Below are 24946 nucleotides of genomic sequence, written 5' to 3'. Positions count from 1 at the left end.
TAAAACCCAATTTTTTTAATATCCAAAAACTGAGTTCATTTTCTCACCTTTGACTCTTGGTCCTTGGGGTTTTCATGATCATGACCTCTATGAAAATTTCTTGAAGCTGTATACCTCTTAAATATTAAGGAAATAGCATTCTGTCTAGAAGTGTTTAAAAGTCCCAGCTATTCAGTCATAATAGTTAACAGTTTTTAATAATTTATCTGTGAGCTTATTTTTTGATGTCTCTTTTCTGGTTACTAAAGATGGCATTGCTCTTTAGTTGAGTGTCCTTAGGCTGTCCTTAACAGCACCGGATGTGCAAATATAATCCTCACAACTACTGTGTGAAATACATGCTGTGATCCTAAATTTAAAGAAGGAAGGAGAAAGTCATGGGGAAATCAAATTAATTGCTTCAGCTTGTATAACTAATCATGGACTGAACTGGGATTAGAATTTATAGGTCCTTGCACCCATATGTGATTTGGTCTTTACATGTTTCTAAACAGAATGTTAATCCAAGCAGCTGCTATCCATGCAAATGTTTAAAGTCACCAAAATTATTTGCCATGAGAAAACACAAGATGAGAAACACAATCAATAAACCTCAAATAACTTCTTAATATAAACACTTATTGAAACACATTTTTCCTCTAAAAATTCCCATGTGTCAAGTTGTAATCTATGCTTCAGAATCAAGAAAATAATTGTTTAAATTGTCATAGTTTTTGTGACTTGTAATTAAATGCTGTAGGTTAATCATAATTTTACATTATCAGAAAAGAACAAATAAGTCCTTATGTGTGATTTTCCTGTGAGTAGGGATTTTCTTCTAACATTTCACTGTAATTTTTTTCATTAAAGAACTTGAAAATCCTTTTGATGTTTTTTACACTTGTCACCCTAAGTCTCTGCATGTATTATTTTAGATTTCTTACATGTACATATTCTTACAGGACATTAAAATACAAGATTTAAATATTGCTGGCAACTTAGAGAACAATACATTTTTTGCACAGCATAATATGAATCAACAAACATTCAAGGAAAAGGTTTTATTTAGTTTAGAAGAGTTTCATCTACTCAGTGTTGAGTAGATGGCTTCTCAGGAAAAATTATTTTGTTTTACATCAAATCTTTTTCTATTTTCCTTTTTCAGTAATGTACAAGGAAAATCTCATTTTCTCCCCTTTTATCTCCTTGTGTTCCTTTTTTGGTTTTGTTTGTATGTTTTTTAGGTCACAATAAATAAATGGGAGCAGTTTGAAAGAGACAAAGAAACAGTAGTAAAATATCTCAATCAAGCAAGTTCTGTACTTGAACGTATCTTAAACTTTAGCAGTTTAGAGAGCCTCTCCTCAGAACTGGATCAGACAAAGGTACTGACTGTGTGAAATGCAGGAGCTGAGATGTCTTTCTGCCTGGCCTGTTGACATGGGCTGAGTGTATTGCCTTCAATCTTTGCATGGTTTCCCATTAATGCCCATGCAAATTGCATATACAGATGAGAGATCGCATAAACTTTCCACAGGTAAAAAAGTCATTCTGAGAAAAAACCACGAAGGATTTCTCAAAGTTTGCATCTGAAGCATATGTATGGAAGTTGATATTATTTTGAGGACTTCCCATTCTATGCTGGTAATCCAGTGTCGAGGACTTGCATGTCAACATTATTAGGGTGCACTTTGGCAAGGGTGTGTGGAATGTGACACACACACTTATAGCACTCTTAGTCCTGAGAGGACCAGGGCTACCCACCCTATGGACAAGAGCCATAACATGCCATTTGTCCTTAGTAGCACAAAATTATCCCAGCCCATTTTATTTATGACTTCAGAAGTAATAACAGTGCTTGTTTTACCTAAGTGCCATGGTTTACACACCACTGTTAACCTTTGATGAACTCAATAATAAATTATACCTACCTTGATTATGCTCAGCATCAATTTTTCCGGTATGTGGGTTTAATGTTTGTGACAGAAAATAATTGCTAAACAAAGTGAAAATACAAAATATGAGGTACTGCAAAATTCTCTTGGTGAATGGTGGGATTGAATAATTAAGAAAATATGTATATTATCTTCTGCAATACAAAATTAAATTACTTGAAGAGCTATAGAAGGAACTTTGATTTTTTGAGTCAAAAACTTTTGTACATACAGCATCCCTTGATAAATTTAATTCAATCTGGTTTGCTCAAATGGACTTTTCTTAAATGCAGCATGAAATTAAGTTTCTCCAGAGATTGTTTTTATGTATTTACACATTCAGAATATACATGTAGGACATGGGTACTTTTTTCCAAACATAAATGTTGAGGAAAAATACTTTTTGTGTAAATATATGAAATTCTATGGTTGTATTGATACACATTGTATCCTTACAGGAACTTTCTAAACAAACTGAAGCAATGGCAGTACAGGCTGAGAATTTGGTGAAGAATTCCTCTGAGATACAGCTTGGTTCAAAGAACAAGCAGTCCCTTCAACATCAGGCAAAATCAATCCAAGAACAAGTGAAAAAAATGGAAATTACTCTTGAAGAAGAGTATGTTCTTAACAAGTCCTAATATTTATTCTTCACCTTAAGATTGTATCAGATTTTTAGTCTACCGTGTCAGCATTTTGTGTTGCCTCATCAGCTCTGTCATTTACTGCTTTCTCTGGCATAGTAACCAAGTTATGGTACCAAATGTGTCAAAAGAGTGTGTGCAAACTAACAAATTGCTTTCTTTTAATTATATGTAGTTCATAAAAGTTAGTTACATTTAACCTGTCACTTATATTTAAGCCCCAGTCTTGTGAAGAAGGGATAACTGAGCTCAGTCTTGGAGTACTGGACTCTTTGGTAAAGAAAAATCTCAGACTACTACAGCAGCATATTTATCACATTTTGCCTCATTTTTCATATTCAACTTTCTCTCTATAAGTGTCAAAAAGTGCCTTCATCTTAGCTGAATGCCCAGATTGTATTTCACGGGCAATATCAAAAGCTGCTTCTGCTGCCAAAAAAACAAAAGTATAATTTTCCAGATTTTGTTTAAAATGAAAGTTTCTAGCTCCAAGGAAAGCTTAATATTTGTACCTTTTTGTATTTGTAAAATATTCTTCCCTTCTCTCAAGTTCAGCTACTGAACTTGTTACTCAAATTCAGAATGTTGCTATTCTCATTTTATCCCTATATGGATACATTTGTATGTATGTATGAAATCAGTATTTTTGCATAGAGTAGATCTGATACACAAGTCATAGATACCTGTGCCGTTTATATTTTGTCTTACTGTAATTACTCCCTCGAATAATTTACTGTATAAGATTAGGCAGGTACCATCACCTTGAACAGAATATGAGCAAAGGGCAATACCCAAACAATTGGGGTTTTTTCCCTCATAATGACCACTGTCATACTAATCTGATTTTAATTTAGTGCCATTTTCTTCCTGATGTGAAAGAACAGCTATAAACCAAAATAAATAGCCTGTGCAGCAAATGGTGGTCTGGCAATTTATGTAATGCTTTCTCCAGCATTAAGTGCTAGAGTGATTTGCAGTCAAATTCTACCATCTCTTACTAAATACTTTACACATTAATGTCTCCCCTGTAAGAGAGAAAACTAGTTTGATTTTTCAATCTAAGAAATTTGTCTTTCCAGCAATGAATATTTTCTTTTTAAATAAAGTAATTTATTTTTAAATAAAGTCATCATTGATATACCCTTTCAGTGTAGATATTTAATAAATTTTAGTTGAGTGCATATGGATTATACAGAATGTCTATGGTAGCGTGATAGATAGTAAAAACTAAATACCTTCTGTAAAAGATGCAAATACATACAACTATGTGTAGGTTATCTACAGAACTCACAGTAGGTATGTAAGAGTTATATTTTAACTTGCATTGTCAATAAATATCTTGGCCAAGTAATTTAAAGTGAAGTTGTTCCAAACTCCTAAGTTACAAAGTGTGCCAGAGAACAGGAAAAGGAGAGAAAAGTTTGGGCAGCTCTTCACAGTCAGCTACTGCAACAACTTAGCCCATCTGTCTTCCAAGGCAATCATGCAGAGCTGTGCAGTTTGTTTGGGATTATATTCTTTACAGTCTGTGGCTTTCTTAAATGGACTCCAACGAAGGCATGCAACAGCAGTTGTGCCACTGATTTGGTACCTGGATTCTGATTTCCAGCTGTATTTCCATGAGCTGGATTTGAGCGAACTATTTTTGCAGATTGTTTTCCTATAAATAACTTGAATTTGCATACACTCTTATCACTAAATGGCTGTTGACATTCCTATTTTTTTTTTTGAAAATAAATAATAAAAAATAAAAGGTCAACTTTTACATTTTAGGCTACATTTTTTCTTAAAGCTTCCTCTAGCTTTAATGAGGGGGGAAAAAGTTAAGAACTTTTTACCATGGAATGGTTTTTAGGCTATATTTAGAAGGAAAATGTATTTTGAAATTTTGTAATATTCAAACTTTTATGATAATACTTCAATATTTTCAGTGAAATAGAAAATGTGTGTTTTGCAAGCTGTGGGCAAGGCCTACATTAGCACTGGTTTCAATTACTTGAAAGGGGCAGAAATTTGTATACTGGAAGTTGATGTTGTTTAGGCCCTGTATAATGGCCTTCTTACTTGTAACAAAAGAAATAGGTGCTTTGTTTGCAATCCTAGACATACGAAAATCAGTCATAATCTGTCTCTGTTTAATATAGCTATAATGTAAAACTACTAACTCTGAGGGAGCTGAGTCACATTTGTTGTTGATTCTTTGACTTGATAGGAAATCATTGCCACAACAAACATGAATTTCCTATAAGAGGTGGAGATTGCTGTCATAAAAAAGCAAGATCAATAAAACAGTCAAGCATTGATGACTGCGTGTATGTCCACATTTAACTGGTTTTAATCATTCTGATCTAGGAACTAAACTATGAACATCAATGCACTCAGTTATCTAAATATTTAGATTTCTGATGTAATCATCGCTCCATAGTATTTCATAGAAATTTTGATGTTCTTTTTTCTTTTCTTTTCTTTCTCTTCTCACTATGATGAGATTCTTGTACAGCTGATGAATAAAGCTGTACTTTCTTTTACTTCTTGATGTACCCTCTATTGCTAATGCATTTGTTTGACTTGGTGCATGGTCTAAGAGAGAACCATATTTGAATTTAGGTGCACAATTTGATCCTCTAATATAAGAACTTTTTAAAATTACCCTGCTGTAGATTAAGTTCAATTTTTATTTTAGCAAGAATATGGGCAGCTTCATTATATTAAACTGTTTATTCTCTCTAATTGATTTGGTCAATTTTAGTATTAAAAGCATGGAAATGGTGAAAAACAAGTGGGATCATTTTGGCAATAATTTTGAAGCGCTGTCCAACTGGATAGCTGAGCAAGAAAAAGAACTGGAAACTTTGGAAACATCATCATCTCCTTTGGACATACAGATCAGCCAAATCAAGGTGATAAGTTCTTGTACATTTAGTATTAAAAGCCCATTTAGCTGTTATTTTGCTAGAGGCCAAATGAGAAAAGAGACATTTTACATGTTTCAAAAATACCACGATGAAATGATGGCACATTTTATACATTAATATACCAAGCAGTAAGGTCTTATATAAACTAAAGGAAAATTCTTACAGGCTACCTTCTTTTTTAGTGTTTATTTTACAAATATGAAGTCTTTGTGTATATGGTTAAAAACATAATTTATGCCCTTCTTATTTTTGAGTAATCTCAACAAAATAGCTACATAAATACAAGTTGGGTGGTTTCTTTTTTAACATGCAACTGCTAGTGGCTATAGAACTTGATTTTAATTTTGCAAGCTAAAGTTATAATTTCATTTATGTATCTTTTATGCTAAATGAATAAAGAAACTATTTCTCTTGGTAGCTTGAAAACCGGCATAACATTTACTGTCATTGTATTTGCTCTGTATTCAGTTCCATAGACATTCCTGTAGTTACACAGTGGCTTAGTTTCAAATTGCTGACTGAGCTGCATATTGTCTCCAAGCATTTAATCTCAAGGGCTGACTTTGTATCCTTCCACAAATGGAAATGTACCTTCTCCTTCTCTGGAATGGCATGTTTCTGAGGGTACAGAGTTTATCAACAGGCAGTGCACATTGCCATTTTCTTTTTTTTGTGACCTACTTGTTCTTTAGGAGGTGCACAGATGTGCAGCTGCTTGCAGACAAGCTTGGCACTGTTTCCAAAGGATCCTATTAGGCACTTGTTTCATGTGACAGAAACAGTTTATCAACAGATTATCCTGTTCTTAATTTGTTCACAACTTTGCAAAGACTAATTAAATAAAATCTCTTGACTTCATCATTGAATAACAAAACAATGTTTGAATTCTTGCTTCATCACCACAGCAATTCAAAAACAGTTTCCTTATGAAATAATATGTATGCACTTATTCCACTGACATATATTATAGTGTTGTCCTGCTTTTCAATAATTAGCGGACAGGATTCCAGTGTTTAATACAGAAAATAAGTGCATAAAATGATGCCAACATTGCATTGCAGTGTGTCAGTTCTTGTCTGTCTAAATGGAGCCTTCTTTAGTCCTACTCACCTATTCCAACCAAGTTTCCAGAAAGGTTGTTCCTTACTGTAGATGCAGATAAGGAGTGATTTTTACACTGCATTGAAAGTTTCTGAAAATTCCATCATAATTCTTATACATTTAAGCACCATGGTCAGCAGATGATGTTTATGAACACCTGAGTGAACAGACATAAAGCAGAAAATCTTCCACATAAGGCATAGGGTGTATCATTGTACCTCAGGTGAACTAATGAGCTTTATGAGCTCTGGTATGTGAAATGTGTTGTCTCACCTCCAGTACATGGACATAGCCAGAGATCTGCTTCAGCAGCATTGCTTTGTGCCTGATTTTGAAGAGTTTGTTATATTTTGTTGTAAGTTTCCTGATGAGCTGCTCTGTGTCACAACACTAATCAGCATACTTAGTATATCATTCCTACTACACCACATTGAACATTTCAACATAGGGCAAATGACAAAAAAAACCCCATAGTGTGCTCCTTGACACCTTTGGCTGACCAGATAAAAAGTCTGAGGTCAGCTGAATGTAATTATCCTACATGGTAGTGGCAATATTCTGCTTTTGGTGACGCTGGTTGCAAAACCCCAGTGACTTCAGCAGAGCCAGATTTTCACCTACACATTTCTCTGAAATTCCTGGTGGAGCAGAATGACAGTTATCACAAGTAGTTACCACTGGTGGCAGACTCAGTGCAAGTTTGAAAGCCTCAATTATCCACCTTCTTTTATGTAACTGAGTGAATTTAACAGAATAGCGTAGGAGTTAGAAAGCACTGCCTCATTTGTATCTGCTGCATTGTTAGATAATTTGAGTTTCAGGGCTGCAAATCCAGTATTTTTCCTCAGCAACATGTTCTCATGCAAAAAAAAAAAAAAAAAAAAAAAGATATTTTATAATTCAAATTAATTCAGAATATATTGCATAAAGAGAAACTATAAATTCTTCCAGCACCACATTTTTTTTCTGACAGTCACCCTGCTAATTTTTGACTGAATGTTGCAGTAAGCCACTCCTGAGCTTTATAATAGCTTTATAAGAAAGAGACCATATTTTTATCACTATTGTATTAGAAGTTGGGCATTACCTATGCTTAGAGACTGCATTTTCAAGGAAGTTTTTGGTTGCTTTCATGTATATACATATCCTAAAGTTTGTTGTTTTTTTTTTTTAATCAGAGAATGCTCCTGCCTATTTCAGTTTCAAAGAACTCACTTGGATCTTTCAAATCTCTCCCAATATGTGTTTTCCATTGCTTTTGAGAGCTCCATGGACATGATATATCAGCAGGTTTTAAAATAAAAAAAAAACTGTTGTGGAAAAAAAAGCTTAATTGGTGCAAAGATTTCATTGGTGCCAACTGAATAAATAACCACTGAATGAGAAACACTATAAGTTTCTTTTTTGGATGATGTAGCTGCCAAGTTTGCCTCTAATTTGTGATAAGACAAGCACAAAATAATAGGAGACAGTTGCTGTTATGCAGCTGCTGAAATGTAAAGCCAGTGCAAGTTTGTCTTTATGCATTTACTAATTGAGGTACCGGACAGATAAAAAATTGCCAAAAACATTATTATCCTTGTTCCACAATTTCCTACTTATACTGCAATGTGGTTCTTTATTTAATCTTCTGCCTAAGGGCACACTTACCCTAACTTATGACCTAATTAAATTTATCCTTTATCATACCATAGTATTTTAAATTAGAAAAGGAAAATCATCTCTCTGTATTCTAATCATGGCATGTTTTATTTGGTAAGTGCTTGAAAAACTATTAAACATAACTAACCATTAGGGTTCAGCTTCTTGACAATACTTTTTCAGTGACACAGTCAGGTTTTCCATCTTCTGCTTATTTTAATCTTAATGAGAATTGTGTACTACTTTCCCATGACAGAAGAGATGCTAAAATATGAACCATCATGTCTTCTTGAAAATATGCACCTCAGTCAATTCTAATTACTCTTTATACACACGGGTTCTAGGGTAGCCTGTATTTCAAACCTTTGCCAGAGATAGTTTCAAAAAGAAAAAGGGTATTTACAGGTCATAATAAAGAGTCTGGTAGCTAGTTATTTGAAGTGATCAATGAACTCTCCTCTTATGTAATTTTTTGATGGTGGATGTTTGTAGCATAGAGAAAAAAAATGAATTGGAAAATATTGTTCTAATAATTAAAAACTTATTTTGAATCTTTTCACTATTGCTTTACATTTTAGGTTATTAATAAAGAGATAGATGGTAAAATAACTGGAATCTCAAACCTAGAAGAGGAAGCCAATTCTTTTTCCCAGTTTGTTACCTCTGGAGAACGTGCACATATTAAAGCCAAACTGACTCAGGTCAAAAGGTATTGGGAAGAACTGAGAGATCATGCACAGAGACTGGAAGGAACAATCACAGGGAATGTATCAGCACTGCAGAAATATGAAGAAAGTCTTGAACAGGTAGACTATGAAAAATCTAATTGATTGTTTGCAGCAATTTATAAAATTACTCTATTTTTCTAAAATTGGCTATAAAATGCATATTATAACAGGCTAGACTAAAATAAATAAAGGGGATTTGTAAGGTAATTGCTATATCTAGATACATAAATTTGTGTTTTGAATTACCTAAAAGGCAGCCTCAGAAAGACAGTAAAATATACACAAAAAAAATTATGTTGTCTTTAAGAAAACCTATGTGATTCTCCTGGATATTGCACTATTGAGCAACATCCATACTTCTTATAAACACTTTTAACTTTATTCTTTGGTTGACAGAAGGTTGTTAAGAAAATAATTTCAGTATTATTATTGCCCCAGCTGGGAGGAACTGAGCATGTTAGCATCTTTTAACTTCAAAAGGCACTCAACACTACAAAGGCTTAGAATATAAAATTCTCTTAGCAGCAAACATTTAAAAGATGTTATTAAAAGAATCATTTATGTAATTTCTGCTGATTTTAGCTTCTGGTTTGCCTCTGTTTTTTTATAGGTGCAGCAGTCAGTGTCTGAATTTGAAGCTAAGTTAGCTGAGCCTCTCACATCGTGCTCTTCAGCAGCAGCAACATATGCAGCCCTTCAGGATTGCACGGTGAGCATGTGGCCAGCTGTTCCTGGCACTGAGCCCAGGGCACGGGTGTCACACTGGCCTCCTTACAGAAATGCCACTAACCCCCAGACCAGGGACTGCCTGATGCCACCAGCTCAGGGCAAAGGCAGAAGGAGGCTTTTCTGCCTGTCTGGGTGGGCAGCCTCAGAGAAGGCTTAAGTACTTCCTCAGCTATTTTTTGTCATCATTTCAGACAGGATTAGAAAGTTTCTTCCTCAATTTAGGGGGAAAGAAAGCCTAAAAGTGCCACTTAGTCCTTCAGGTTATTGCTTATAACTTTATGCATCTAAAACATTATGAAAAGCAAGAGATAAGATACAAGTCTGGTTTTCCTCTAAGATTTTCAAGAAACTTGGATTTTGGTATAGGTAATCTGTGATTAAAGAAAATACATCCTTGGAAGTAATTTTTCTTGGGCAATGAAGAGACTGGACAGAGTTTCAATTGGAAACTTTTATCTGTGATGCTAAGAATCCATGGGTATTTGGATATTTGATTCAGTCTATTACAAAAGGAAAACAAGTATTGAATTGGTATTCAAGTTACAAATAATCCCATCTCAGGGAATTTGGTGTACTATTTTTGTTTATAAATTCTGATGTGTTTTTTCAACAATAAGTATAGCCTTTCTTTCTAAGAAAATATTACAAAAAATTTTAGTCATATTAGTCTTGCAGTAAAATGCACACAATGTCTTCTGAACTTAGTGATACATAACTGCTTGCAAAGGCTGTTTTCAAGGGGGACCCGACCTGTCTGCTTCAAAAAAGCTTGATACTAGTTGAGGAAAAATATTTTGCATATGGGGAATTTATTTATACAGCATTTGTAATCACCATTTTTATTGACTTCTAAACATTATGAATATGCTGAGTATGCTGTTATAAGATCTTACTCTCTTTAGGGGATCATGGTGATTAAATACCTTGATATGAAATTATCAGAAGCTTGTTCCTGTATAATTAACATTTCCTCCTTGATATGATTTCTTTTAATTACAACAATTATTATTGTTACTATTGCACACATGTGAGCTGGAGCTTTCATCATCTTAAATCGGTTTCATTTTGTGCTTTTCTAACCCACGGTACATAATTTTCATACAGACAATTTTCCCAGCTTTCTAGAAATGGCAACAGTGGAAAATGTAGTTCACATTAGATGTCATTTCTATGAAGAGGATCTTTAGCTAATGCTGACAGAAGTTCCAAGTAACTCTTCCCTACTTCTCCCGAGACTTGACATTGGCTGCAAGTCTAGCAGTCCTCACCTGTTAGAGTGTGGTTTTGAGTTTACTCTATATAAGTTAGAGCAACTCTTAGAAAGACATGACGGACTCTCAAGCTTTTTCCTGAATTTGGAGCTTTGTCCTACATGGATGATGCTGTGTCACATGCCCATTCGGGAGATCTGACTCTTTTGTTGAAGTGTTTTTTCCCTTTAGCACTGTTCCTAGGGAAGTCTTTAGCCACTACAATCTAGTTCATTGGTATGCTGGGAACATGTGCCCCTAGGGTGGACCTGAGCAATATCTAAGCTTTGAAGTGACTTCATGATCTGATGGATGTAGCATGACTTCAAACTTATGAGTAGAACTAGAGAATTTTTTCCCACCATTGTTTCCATAACTGTTGTTTATATATATGGCTGCTGTTTCTTTTATTTGTTCACTAGGACCTCTGTCATACTGTGGAAAAGCTGAGCAACTCTCTGGCCTCTCTCTCAGCTGGTGTCCGAAAGGTGGCCAACAAAGAAAAAGCTGCTCAAAAGGTCACAGCATTACAGCAGAAATATGAAAAAGTGCTGGAAAGTGCTAAGGAGAAACACAGCTTATTAGAGAATCTTCTGGCTCAGTGGCAGAAGTGAGTAAATTCCCACATCTCTTGTGACGGACACAGAGACCTTCCTGGGCTCAGTGTGTGAGACTGAGAGGATGACTTGGTAACTCCAGGTTGTGATTTTGCTAGGCAGGAGAAGGAGCTGTCTGCCTTCCTGGCCTGGTTGGAGGGGTGTGAAGCTGCAGGCAAGCCTGCAGAGCAGTATGTTTCTGCTGACAGAATTAAGCTGGAAGGTGAACTGCAAGCACTGCAGGTATGTTTCAACTGAAATATTGTTCTTCTGCATTTTCTGGTGTATTTCTGTGTCTTTTAAAGGTAGGATTTGCTCAGTTATAGCCTGACAAGTCAAATTGATTCAGGGCTTTGCAAATCTCCTAGGAGGTATTACATTATCACTTCCTATTTCTCAATGACTTTACTATTACTTTTAACTATAATATGCCAGCTAAAAGTAAAAAGAAAAAGGTGCTTTGGTATATCCTATTATCTATGAAGGTAGGACATCAGTCTGCTTATTAGAAGATCCTTTCTCTAGAGAAATGCCTTTATTAGACAATATTTTCTTTTTTTTTTTTTTTTTTTTTTTTGCATGTGAGGAAAGCTTCTCAGATGAAAAAATGCTCAAAGGTTTTGAAATCACAATGGAAGTCTGGTTCTGATTTTTTTTTCAAATACAAGATTTTCATCCTACTCTAAATTACGCCTTCCCTTTGAATTTTTGCCATTTGTTTTTAGGTTAATATGAAGCAGTTGGCCAAATGTAGCATCTTTCATACCTTCCTTGAAGCCAAGTAGAAAAGGAAAATTAATTGGGGGGGTTGGGGTTTTTTTTAGTAGTTGTTGAGTGTTTTTTTGCTTGGGGATTAGTTTGCTGTTTGGTTGCTTGTTATTTGGGTTTTTTTGTTTGTTTTTGGGGTTCTGTTTGTTTGATTGATTGGTTTGGTTTTTTAATGTTTTGCTTTGTTCGAGCCAGTTTGCAACATTTCCTCGTAATTCTCTTGCTGCACACCAAATCTCTTAGAAAATGTGGTGTCAGTTTTAGCCACTGCCATCATACAATATTGCTGTATGGAAGAGTCACACTTTGTCCTGAAGGAGCAAAAAATACTAACTTGGATGAATCCCTGCTGAATTTAGCTATCTGAGAGGTTATGAGCATCTGCTAGTCCTAATAGGCCTCAATTACTCCAAGGAGTAATACTCTGTTCACTCACTTGACTCAAAGTACTGTACTGGAAATCTGTAGCTGTTTATTTATTAATTTTTGTTATTTTGCATAATTTGTTCTATGCTTAAACTAAAAGCTTTTCATTCCGTTGTTATCCCAGGATTTGCGAGCAGATATTGAGTCCCATGCTTCTGTCTATAAGAGTCTTTTACAGTTAAATGAGTCGCTGTTTCCAACAGCTTCAAAGCAGTGTGTGAAAACAATAAAAGAAAAATTTGAAGAGCTGGATGAAAGGTGGAAAGCTTTACCACAAATTGTTGATAAAAGGTTTGTGCTTCAGAGTGTTTTCTACTTGTTAAAGTAACCAATATCCAGATAGGAAGCCCAATCCCAAATTGTGTTTTTTTACAGTATTACCATTAGGAAGACAAAGGACATACCAGTCCCTGAACTGCCAGGAATGGGGGTGGAGAATCCCACACATTTATGATGCCATCTTTTTGACATACACTCCCTTTCTTCTTTTTTTTTTTTTTTTTTTTTTTTTTTTCTGGAAGAGGGTGTTTGAAGGAGTGTGGGACAGGAAATGAAGGCAATGTTACATTTCCTCAGTTCCAACTTCCCAAGTAAATTCCAAAATCTCCAATAATCTGTTCTTGATTGTTTCAGTTATGTGCTTTATTTTATGCAAAGCCACACTATTGTAGTTTTAAACTCACTTTGAAATTCTAATTTGCCATAAGTCCTATAAATGCTCAATTGTTAGGCTGCTGGCTCATGTTAAGCTCAGAAAAACTGTCTCCTTTATTTCAAACTGTAATATGTTATCATATATTTAGATTTCAATTCTTTCCATGATGAACACATATATTTTACCATTTGAAATGTAGCTTAAATAATAGATCTTGATCAATGCCATAATCTTCTAGGTACTTTGTCAATATGATTGTTTTACAATATAATGATCTTCTACATGTTGAAAATTAGGTAAAGAAATTTGTAAGGGAAATGGGAAGGTAACTGAAAAGATCTTTTCTAAGGTTAAGGTTTATACTTGGTATTTAGGTACTTAATTCTGCTGAGTACTCCTGTGGACAGATTCTTCTTTTGAATTGTGTTCTTCTGGTTAGACTTTACCTTTTCCTACTTTAGTGGAAGTTGAATATAAAATTTGTCACCCCAGACATAAATTCGTGAGACCCTCTTACCTTAATTCAGTGTTTCAGATGATAGGCAAGATTCGCTATGACTGAAAATCAAAGTTTAGCTTCCATCAATAACATTGTCTTTACTGGGATTACATTCATAAGGAAAATTTGAAAAACATACCTTGGTTTTTTGGGGCACCTCTAACAGTTGATATAAATAAAAGAGTGGAAACAGGAAAGATTCAAAGGTGTTTTCAAATGTTATGTTATTCTCCAGAATTAAAAAATCAATATGGCAAACTAAAGTAACATTTCCTACTTTCCTTGCATGTGACATTGATTTTAATGCTGGCCAGTCAGCCATGGGTTTGATTTTGGGAAGTGATTAAATTGCATCAAGTGTTTTCATATTTGCATCTGACATTCTGTAGGATCAGCTTCCTTCAATCGCTTGTTGCTGAGCATGGGCAGTTTGATGAGCTCCTGCTCAGGTTTTCAGACTGGATTAAGCAATTTCTTGCTGAACTACAAGCCACTTCAGAGATAAATACAGCTGATCAACAACTAGCTGCATCTCACAATAAGGTAAACTTCTGGATGTAAATATTAAAGATAGAAAAATTGTATAGTGCATTTGACTATATACTCGTCTAGAAATAGCAAGTAATTTGTGTGATAACTAATATGCTGTGGCAGTCACATATAGACTTGTTATTTGACAGTTTTAAAGCAAAATTGTAATCCTGAATTTTTCCTACTGAAAATTCCTCAGTAGTACTTGTAAGTTCAGTACTAAAATGTTTACTGAGCTCTTGATTTGAAGAAGAAAATCAGCTCTCCTTTCTTTCCCATAGAACCACTCATTGGAAGTTGAAAGTAAGAAAAAGGAGTTGCAAAGTCTGAAGGAGCATGTAGAGAAATTGGGTTCTTTCAGCAGCCCAGACGACCAGCAGACATTGCAGGGAAAGACAGAAGATTGCTTTCAGATCTTCCAGGAGGCAAGTCAAATAACCAGCCAAAGACAGGATGCCCTGGATCAGTTGGGAATATTCCTGGAGCTTCACAGTGCTCTGTCAGGAGTGCTCCAACAGCTGAGGCAGACAGTGGAGAAAACAGGAAATATGGATAAAGCTAAATCTGAATTACTGGAGAAGGAACTCCATGGTATTATTAAGGATCTTAACAAGTTGGAATCTGATGCTATCAGTTTGGATGGTTCCCTTACTAAGGCTCAGTATCATCTGAAACACAGCATTTCTGGGCAGAGGACCTCCTGCAGGGCTATGGTGGATAGTCTGGGTGTGGAACTGGAGGCAGTTCAAAACCTGCTGGGAACCAAACAAAGTGAGGCAGAAGCTCTTGGAGCCTTGCGAAGATCTTTCATGGAGCGTAAAGAGCAGTTACTGAAGAGCATTGAAGACACCGAGGAAAAGGCTGACAAGGAGGGCCTGAAGGAGACAACACTACAAGCCCTCCAGCAAAGGTAAAAACATCAGCACCTTCACACTTGACTGCAATCTCTAGACCTTTTATGATTCATTGGAGGCACGTGTGTATTTTCTTCCTGGGTTCTTTGTTTCTTACCAAGCATATGTATCTACTTAATAAAATTTTGTAAATAAGTGAATTATTTGAATGCACAAAACACTGCTAATCTTTCATATTGAAAGAACAGTTGTGAAAATCTACATCTCAAAAATGTGTTTTGTCCATATGAATCTAAGATCCAAGCAGCTATTAGAAATCCCATATAACATAACTATTTCTACCTTGCAGAACTGAAGATTGTGCATGGGATGATGGAATTAAAAACACTTATTGTAATAAAGTATTAATCTAAATATCTGAGTATATTTCCAGATGATTGTTTGAAGGGAAGGTACATATATATCTGTATGATTTTATAGTATTATATATATCAGAAAAATCACATTCTGAGCCTAGTTCTAGCAGAAAAAAAACCCCAGATACCTATATTGTAGGAAATATTAGAAAAAGGAAGTTTTATGCACAGTAATGCTAAGAACAACTGTTTCGTTCTTTCTTTCTCCTCTCTCTTATAAAAAAAAAAAAACAAAAACCAAAAAACAACCAAAAAAACCCAACAAAAAAAACAAACACAAAAACCCATGTAAATATGAGTAAATTTGAAGCCGGTCTCTTACCTTACAGATTGAGGATCTTTAACCAGTTAGATGAAGAATTGAATTCTCACCAGCATCAACTCCAGTGGCTCATGGACAAAGCAAAACAAATAGCCCAAAAAGACGTCACACTTGCTCCTGAGAGTGACAAAGAGATAAATCGCATAGAATCTCTGTGGAAGGACACCAAGAAAGCTATACATGAAAAGTAAGCAGATCTTTAGCTTAAGCTAAGAAAGGAGAAGATGGGGAATGAGACAAGTTATTACATGTAATATCTTCTTGCTATATTAGTTACAGCGAAAAAGAGGACTTGTAGGTTAAATACTTAGTAGAAGATGGAAACATATTATTAACAAGAATATTTGTACCAGTTGTACTTACACTATTAATAGGCCACAGATATGTTCTCAGTATGACAGATATAGATTTTATTACATACATGCTATATTGCATGTAATTGTTTTCTGAAAGATAAGAATTCTCCACTGAATTTTTGCTATCACTCTAGCTGGCACATATTCTCCTTCTAGCACAAATTTTCATTCCCTATTGGTTATGTGTTTCTGAAAGTTCTCTATTCAGTGGTCCTAGATAATTTTTAAATTTTTCTGTCTGCTCTAGGGGACAGGTTTATAATAATCATTACTGTGTAATCAGTTACAGTGTTTGTATATGCCACATGATCAGATGATCAGTTTTATCAATGAAAGTTGATAACAAAAGAAGCTAAAGAAACCAGAAAAAGTTTTATCATACCATTTTCTTTGTCTTAACTGTCTCATGATCATCTTTAAAGAAAACTAGTAATGTTTTCTCTCTAATATAGACAAAATTTTAGACCCTCCTGAACCTGCATATTTTGGAGAGCTCTTTGGAGCATTCAGAGAAGAGCCAGCTCCTAAAACAGCTGCTCCTCTTTTGTGACAATGTCATGTTTCCCAAAATCCTTTCATTGAAAAACACTGTTTTACGAATAGCCATTGCATATATCCAAAGTATCAGTTTTGCTTCTCTCTCTTCAGTATGAACATGAGGAATGGATTGAATAGATCTTTTTCCTCCATCCATTGCCTGAGCATAAATAAGGCTTCCTAGAGAAAGGGTGGGAAAAAAGTTAGGCTTGTTTTTAGCAGAAGGCTGATTTATTCTCAGTAGAAGGGAGGTAAATTGAATATAACATTTTAGTCCCAAAAGCATGCATCTGACAATTGGAGGACAAAATAGGCAGACCTTAATATGCATTGCTTTCGTCTTTATTTCTGTTTCTTTTTACCCAAAAACCACTCCATATTAAAGAAACAAGTTGCAGGGTTTGGGTTTTTTTTAATTAACTGTGAATGGCACAATCATTATAATGTAGTTGTCAGTCAAAAAGATGCTAAACTTAGGAACTGAGAAACTTGAATTCTGGTTCTAGTCTTTCTTTTGCTGAAGTCAGTTGCTTTAGTATACTATATGAGATGGCAATTCACATTCAGATCTCTTCAATAAGATGTTTTGTGATGTATCAACAGTGATTTAAACAAAAAAAAGTTCATATTTCCTTGGCTGCCCAGTTCATGTTTAGCACTGGAGTCTGGTTTTCCCATGGTGAATTGCTATGTCATGTTCTCCATCCTTCAGAAACATGACAGCAAGTGGCACTAACACAGCTTTTTCATATTACAGAAAGGAGCAGTCCTGCATTCTGATCGATCTGATGAAGGAATATCAGAGCTTGAAGTCAACAGTAATGAAAGTCATGGACAGTGCTAACAGTGCTTCTGTGACCAAGTCCATATGGAAGGATCAAGAAGATGTCAGACGAACATTATCAAAGGTAATGACATATATTTTCCTTTGATAAATTTTAATTATTTTTTTTATTAAATGGACTTTTTTTGTTGTTTTAAAGATGCCCTTGGTCTGTGTTTAAACTCCTTGAATTTCCTGTCAAACTTGTAACACTGATGTTCAGAGTTTAAATTGTACTGATTATGATGAGGAAAGAACATACCCATTTTCTGCATTTTGATGAGATCTATTAATCTGTTGTTAATGGAAATGCAGATTATTAATATATCAAGAGCATAAGTGGAAATTAGTGGAAAGCTCTTTATATAAAATACATTGAGACTATATTACTATCATAGTATGAAAGGATAGTTCTAGTCAATATATTTCAATGTTTTTCTATATTGGGTAAATGTTGGAATAGATAAAAGGCCACAAAAGAACATGAATTGTATGCATTTCTGATGTGTAAAATATTTATGTCTGTCTCTTTCCCTGAGAGGACTTCTGCCATGGTGTAAAATGTTGATACTAGCCATTGAGCAGAGATAAGGTATTTGGATCCCTACATTGTATTAATTTCACTGGATTATATTTCAAAAATAATAAATTCTTTTGTCCATCAGCCTACCAGGATAAACAGTCCTGAGTTAAATTCTTTCTGTTCCTTTGGAGGGTAATTTAATTTGGAAGCCTTTTGAGCTCTTGATTCAAAATCTTTCAGTCAGATTAGTATAAACCTTATTCTAAACTGTGAATTTATGGCCTCTTTCTAATAGATAATCTTAAAAGAACAAAAAAGCCAGAACAGAGCTCACCAGTCTAAAAAATAATCTCATGGAACTTCCACATCATTCCTTTGAGACTTGGGCTGAGGACAATTCCCTGCTGCAGCTATGGCCACATCCAGGCCTGAAGTTCAAGTGCAATAAATAATTTTGCTAGAGTGCATACAGATTAGTACCTTATTGTTAGTGCTGCTCTCTAGTACTTGCTGTAGAAAAAAAACATAAGATTCTTACTGTGATCCGTTCTCAGCATCTCACCTTTTCAATGACAGTATTTTAAATATTTCCCCTTTGCCTAGGGTTGCAAACTTAGTAACCCTGAAGATTTTGTCTAGTTCTTTTTAGAAGTCATCTGTACTTTTGTTTTCTAGAATGTGTAGTAGTGATGGCATTTTAATCCTAAATTTTATTTGCAACACCCTCTGTTTACCTTGCTACAACTCCTAAAGCAATTTTTTCAATAATGAAGAATTGAAAGACAAATAGAAAAATGAAATTTCCCTAACTAGAAAATATCTGGTTACCAAATGGAAGAAATTCAAAATTTACTGCCACTTGTGTGCTTTATTTATAAGAACAAGTATCCTATATGATTATGCTCATGAGAAAACTATGTCAGTTGCTTCGTATTTTGTGGAATAGTTAAATATTAGATATGAGAATTAACAAATTCATGGCACAGTGCTAGGGATGGGTACCCGGAGAACTGATTTTTCTTTCTTTCTTTAAGGCTTCATTAAACAAGCAAATATTTATTTCCACAGCATGAAGCTGCCAAGAATGATCTGAGTGATAAACAAAAAGACCTGGATATTTTCATTAATAAAGGAAAACATTTGTTAGCAGAACTGAAAAGAGTGCAAAACTGCGACTCCACTGCACTGAAAACAGATATGAACTCCACGGTGGACAAATGGCTAGACGTAAGAATCTGGTGTTTATATGACAAATACAGTTTTTAAGTTTGGCTAAGTTTCCAATATTTCTATTTCCTTAGGATCTACGAGTACAATTGTTTTGTAAAATTTACTTGGAAATATAACTCAAAATCTTAGAGGGATTTGGTGTCCACTGTATACACGAAGTTGTGACATCAATTTGATAGATTTTAAATTATGTATTACAGCAGTGTATGAATGCTACTACTGTAAATTTGCTCACTGTGCAGTTCCAAGCATGAATTTGGGTTGGACCACACCTAATGCATACTAGCAATACTTTATTGAAGTAAATTGGACTAATAAGTTCGGCAGTAAATTACATTAAGCTAAATATGAACATGTTGAGAAAGACTTCAGTATAGGAGAGAAACATAACATAAAAACTAGTTATAGAATAATGGACTGGTTTGGGTTGGAAGGGACCTTAAAGGTCTGGTTTCAACCCCTTGCCTCCAGAGCAAGGGTATCTTTCACTACACCAAGTTGCTCAAAGCCCCATCCAACCTGGCCTTCAGCATTTCCACAGATGTATCTACAATGGCCCTGGACAATCAGTTCCAGTGTCTCACCTCCCTCACATTAAAGAATTTCTACCTAATGTTTTATGTTTTCACATTCATACTGCTTTAGTACCAAATTCCTACAGTATAATAAAAAGGATAAATGCAGTTTTTTTGAAAAATAAAATTTATTTGAACATTAAACTCTTTACCATCAAAAAAATATACAAATATTTGCAAAGAAACACATGAGATTTGTGCTTGTTTTATGATCTGGGTAAGTAAATTGAAATTAGAATTCAGAACTTAGAACTAAATCCAAGAAAATTATTTTACCCAGGCTTACTAATTATTTTTGATGCATTTGTCTTATAAGTGTCTGTAAAATAGAATCTAACATTAATTTGTGAATGGTATTGCTATATTATTCTTTCCTAAAAGGTGTCTGAAAGGATTGATGAAAACATTGACCGACTGAGTGTAAGCATGTCTCTATGGGATGACATCCTGAAAACTGGAGATGAATTGGATGGATGGTGTAACAAGTGCATTTCACAGCTGAATGAAGGCATTAACAACTTCAGTAACAGTCAGAGAATGGAAGTCCTCCTGAAAGATTTCCAGGTTCTTACCCATAATCAGTGATTAAAATGTTGTGGGCCAAAATGTCAAGTGATGTTCAGCAGAGAGAGAAGACTGTGCTGTTGTAGACCTCTGTGTCCTCTGTTCAAGTGGTGGTACCCAACAGCTAGCTGAGAGCATTCCTGCCCTTTTTATTTGAAGGTGCTTCCAACAGAAACAAGAATGGCACATCTTACTAAATCTAAGTTCCATAGTTATTTTGGCTCCTGCTATTATATTTGGTTCTAGACTGAATTCTGTTCCAGTAAAAACCAATGGAAATTTTAGACAACTTCAGCTAAAGTTTAGCAAAAAAAAAATGAATAGTTTCTAAAACCTCATCCAGGAGAGTATGTTCTCCAGATAATAAAAAATACATCAGGTCAATCACAGGTTGAGCCATATTCTACTTCATTTGGACTAAATTATGTCCTTAAGAAGATGCACAGTGAACATATTCAAGAATTGTGGTAGAATGTAAGCATTGATAAATCAGTATTTTGCTCAAGGCTAAGCTTTATCAAATGCCTTATGCAGCAATCCGACCATCTAAATTCATTGCTGTTAAAACTGATTTGGAGTAAAAGCAGACAACCCAAACCAGAGGTGTACTTGATATGCAGGAGGGCCAAAATAGCAGATGTGATCACTGAGCATGCATTTACAGTCACAGAATACATAAAAACTTTTTTTAGGCATTTTGTTTTGCAAAGAGGAAGAGCAGTTCAGTGATAGCAGCGTCCTGCCCTTTCAGCAATCAGAAATAGATGAGCATGGACAGCAACAATAAATTTAACTCTTCTGTGGCCCAAATCAGTGGTCACTTTATTCACTGCCCACCTAATATTATATCTTCCCTAGCACAAAATACCCCTAACCATTCTTGTGGGCATTTAGAGCAGATGTTAAGTTTGGCAATTTAATCCTTCAGTGGAACCTAACACCCCTAGTAGATACTTCCAGTCAAATAAACAATGAGACTTTCATCTTTATTTTCCCAGTTTTAACAAACAAAATATTTTAGACCATTTTAAATGCTATAATTTGTATTGTTGTTTTAAAGGAGGGGAAAATTACTCTGAACTGAGACTAATAAGGAAAAAGAGATGGGAGAATTTTAGAGCACAAAATTAGTACACAATGTTTTCCCTCTGGTTGCTAAATTGTGTTTACATTTTATTTCAACTTTGAAATTGATGGAGCATACTTCTGAAAGTCTGAAAGCTTTTTGTAGTTTGGTATGAAACTTTCACCACATCTCTTTTACAGTCTGAAGTCAAGAATAAAGAACTGAAGTTGGAGCAACTTAGTTCCAAAATTTCAGAACTCAAAGAACAGACCCATAGCCAAGAGCCTCCTGCAGATCTCCAGGTAAAATAAAGACATTGGTAACCACAGATTGTGTTCAAATAACCAAGAAAAAACATTCCATCTGAAATTTTTTTCTTTCCTACACTGCCTTTTTCTTTGAAGGTGACAGATGTAGCATTAATATTTATATGTAGCATAACTATTCTTTATTCATATTTCTCTAGGTAACTTGGATTTTTTTGTACCAACAATATGTCATAAAGTGAGCATTAGGGTTGTAGAGGTATTTTTTAATAAATCAAAATAGAATAAATAGTTTATAATGTAGCTGATGAGATATGAGACTGTGGATATTCTCTACACTGCACAACATTAAGCCACATCACATGTGAGTTCATGCACAGTTTGTTTCCTTGAAATGATTATAAGGCAGTAAAATATGTTCATTTGCTTTGTTAAGAAAAAAGTGTTCTTTAGTGAACTAGGATAAGGGCCCTGAATTAGCTGTTAGAAGAAAAACATAAAACAGTAAACACAAAGGTGAGTAGTTGAACTCATTTTTTTGGCAGATACTTATTTCTATGTTCTAGGGCAGTCACAAAACCAAAGTATGACTATTTTGGCAGTTTGATTTCAAACAGAACTTGGTACTTGGGATTATTAACTTAATGTCAGAAATTGAAAAAAATAAACTGACTTCTGCAACTTCCATGGGCGGGGATATATCTTGATACATATCATGTTTTAATGGAAGCTAATGTAACAGTCAAGCCTTGCCCACATTTTGGAACGGGCTGCCCAGGGAGGTTGTGGAGTCGCCCTCTCTGGAGAAGGATAAAGCCCATCTGGTTGTGTTTCTATGTCTCTTGTAGCTGACCCTGCCTTGGCAGGGAACTTGGACTAAGGAATCTTCAGAGGTCCCTTTCTAACCCAAAGGATTCTGTGAATCGGATCTGTATACAGTACCATATTATGACTGATGTGATTTACTTCTATTAGTGATATGTGCTCAGTTAACATCTCATATAATTTTTCATATTCCTGTCTTTGAACAGGTTAAGGGGCAAAATTCTAGCTTATTTTTTGTACTGTCTTCAATTTTCACCTGCCTTACACTGAGATACTTTGAGCCTCAGGGCTCTTAAGTCTCACTTAATTGATATTTCTTTTTATCAAGCTATTTGAGTGTAGGTCATGTTCCGTATATATGGCAAATTAGTAAAGGAGACATATCAAATTTTTAATTTTTTCAGAAATGGGTAATAACTGCAATAGTTTGCAGTCTGACTTTTTGTAAATTAGTATCCCTTCTTTGGATTATTGTATACCTAAGACTTAATCCTGAATGGTTGTAATTTTGTAGGTATGTAAGTATCTCCAGTTACTGTAAAGAGTAAAATTTACAGTAAAGAGAGAAAAAAATTATCATTTTGCAAAAGAGAGCAAAATTATCATTGTGTGCCACTTTCTTACCTTCCATTTTTTTCTGTGAGCATTTGTGGTAATAAATATTTTTATTGCTAAATGCCTTAATACATAACATTTTGGTTTTAGTTTATAGAATCAGATTTGAGGCAGAAGTTGGAACATGCCAAAGAAATATCAGAGACAGCAAAAGAGACGCTGAAGGATTTCAGTACTCAGAAGATGCAGTTACAGAAGCTGATTGGTCAGATGACAGACTGGCTAACTCAAGTGGAAGAGATACTGCTAAGCTGTGCACGTAACCTGGATCCTGAGTCTCTAAATAAACTAAAGGTCAGTGCTGAAGAAAATCAACATACTTTTCCTTATGCATTGATCTTTGGGGATTCTTTTTTTCTGAGCTTTATACTTAATTTTCCTTGATAAAAAATGCATATCTCCTGCACAGCTGCTAGAACATTAGAAAATAATATAGTGATAATTTTTTAGGAAGTTGCACCAATGAACTAAAGTTCTGATTCATTAACTTTATACAAACCTTTTAGAAAATTTTAATTAATAACATGGTCTTGTGGCAAGAACTGGTTTCGTTACATTGAGCTCCTTGGTCATTACTCCAGCATGTTTGCAAGTGCGTTGACTCCCTTGTAATAAGTTATGAAACTCATAGCACATCACAGTAAAAGACACTGGTCCAAATTCAATTTTAATACCAACTTCTACCTCAGAAGTCCTCCTCAGTCATCAAATAAAAAAATCCTTTTTTCTACATCCAAGTGATCTCTTGACTGGATGCAGTTATGCCCATCATAACATGACTAACCACATGGAGGTATTTAACTGTGAGCACAATTAATATTGATATACTAGCCAATTCACATTTAATTTTCAGAAGATGTTTATCTCAAGTTGTGTGTAAAGTCCCTCTCATTCAGAAGTCCTGCCAAATACCAGTTGCATCATACTGCATATTGCATAGTCATATTGGATCCCACATGTGCCATCAGACTTTGCTGAAAATATCTATTTCTAATCAATATGCCTTGAAATGTATTTATTTATAGTAGAGTAATAAATCACGAGAAATAGCACTTTACACATTTCTACAATGGCTCTTTAGTTTCAAGGATTCATCTCACTTGGAAAATTCAGGAAACACAATCCAGTGCCTCTTCCTTTCATTGTGTCTGGGATGACCTATAGACCACAGGAGGAAAGAACACATGGCAGGAGTAGGAATGCTTGAAAAAAAGACAGTTCTGTTTCATTATAAATATCGTATTTTCAGGAGACACAAAAGGACCTTCAGCTTCAGCAAAACAACATTGACTCAACCCGGGAGATGCTCAACAGCCTCTGTCGCAAATACCATTCGGTAGAGCTGGAAGCTCTTGGTGGCACTGTCACTTTGTTAATAAAGAAGTATGAAGCTGTGAATCTGCTCTGTTCCAGAACACAGTCCAGGATGCAGGAGTCCTTGGAAAAACATTTCCTCTGTGAGTCCTCAGGCTGGTTCATATGAGTGAGCCTTTAGCCCACAGCAGTGAGTCATTCTGGAGTCTGCCAGAGATTCCAGTGACATCACTTCCAATTACAACTTTATTTTCATATAGGGCC

The 24946-nt window shown here is 35.0% G+C and overlaps 1 protein-coding gene across 26 annotated transcripts in view; it reads left to right on the top strand.

Moving 5' to 3' along the window:
- Window positions 1-24946, top strand: part of SYNE1 (spectrin repeat containing nuclear envelope protein 1) — a 287044-nt gene that overhangs the window by 103191 nt on the left and 158907 nt on the right. For all 26 annotated transcript variants that reach the window (XM_072926945.1, XM_072926947.1, XM_072926946.1 and 23 more), the window contains 17 exons: window positions 1224-1364; window positions 2372-2532; window positions 5307-5457; window positions 8793-9020; window positions 9553-9651; window positions 11344-11531; window positions 11637-11760; window positions 12836-13002; window positions 14255-14408; window positions 14678-15306; window positions 15996-16175; window positions 17639-17789; window positions 19296-19454; window positions 20414-20596; window positions 21863-21964; window positions 23459-23662; window positions 24618-24825. In XM_072926945.1, the coding sequence (XP_072783046.1) occupies window positions 1224-1364; window positions 2372-2532; window positions 5307-5457; window positions 8793-9020; window positions 9553-9651; window positions 11344-11531; window positions 11637-11760; window positions 12836-13002; window positions 14255-14408; window positions 14678-15306; window positions 15996-16175; window positions 17639-17789; window positions 19296-19454; window positions 20414-20596; window positions 21863-21964; window positions 23459-23662; window positions 24618-24825 (3229 nt within the window). The remainder of the gene's footprint in view (window positions 1-1223; window positions 1365-2371; window positions 2533-5306; window positions 5458-8792; window positions 9021-9552; window positions 9652-11343; window positions 11532-11636; window positions 11761-12835; window positions 13003-14254; window positions 14409-14677; window positions 15307-15995; window positions 16176-17638; window positions 17790-19295; window positions 19455-20413; window positions 20597-21862; window positions 21965-23458; window positions 23663-24617; window positions 24826-24946) is intronic.

The sequence above is a fragment of the Taeniopygia guttata genome, chromosome 3, assembly GCF_048771995.1.
Source record: "Taeniopygia guttata chromosome 3, bTaeGut7.mat, whole genome shotgun sequence".
Classification (NCBI taxonomy): Eukaryota; Metazoa; Chordata; class Aves; order Passeriformes; family Estrildidae; genus Taeniopygia; species Taeniopygia guttata.
This window is presented reverse-complemented; position numbering and strand designations above follow the sequence as displayed.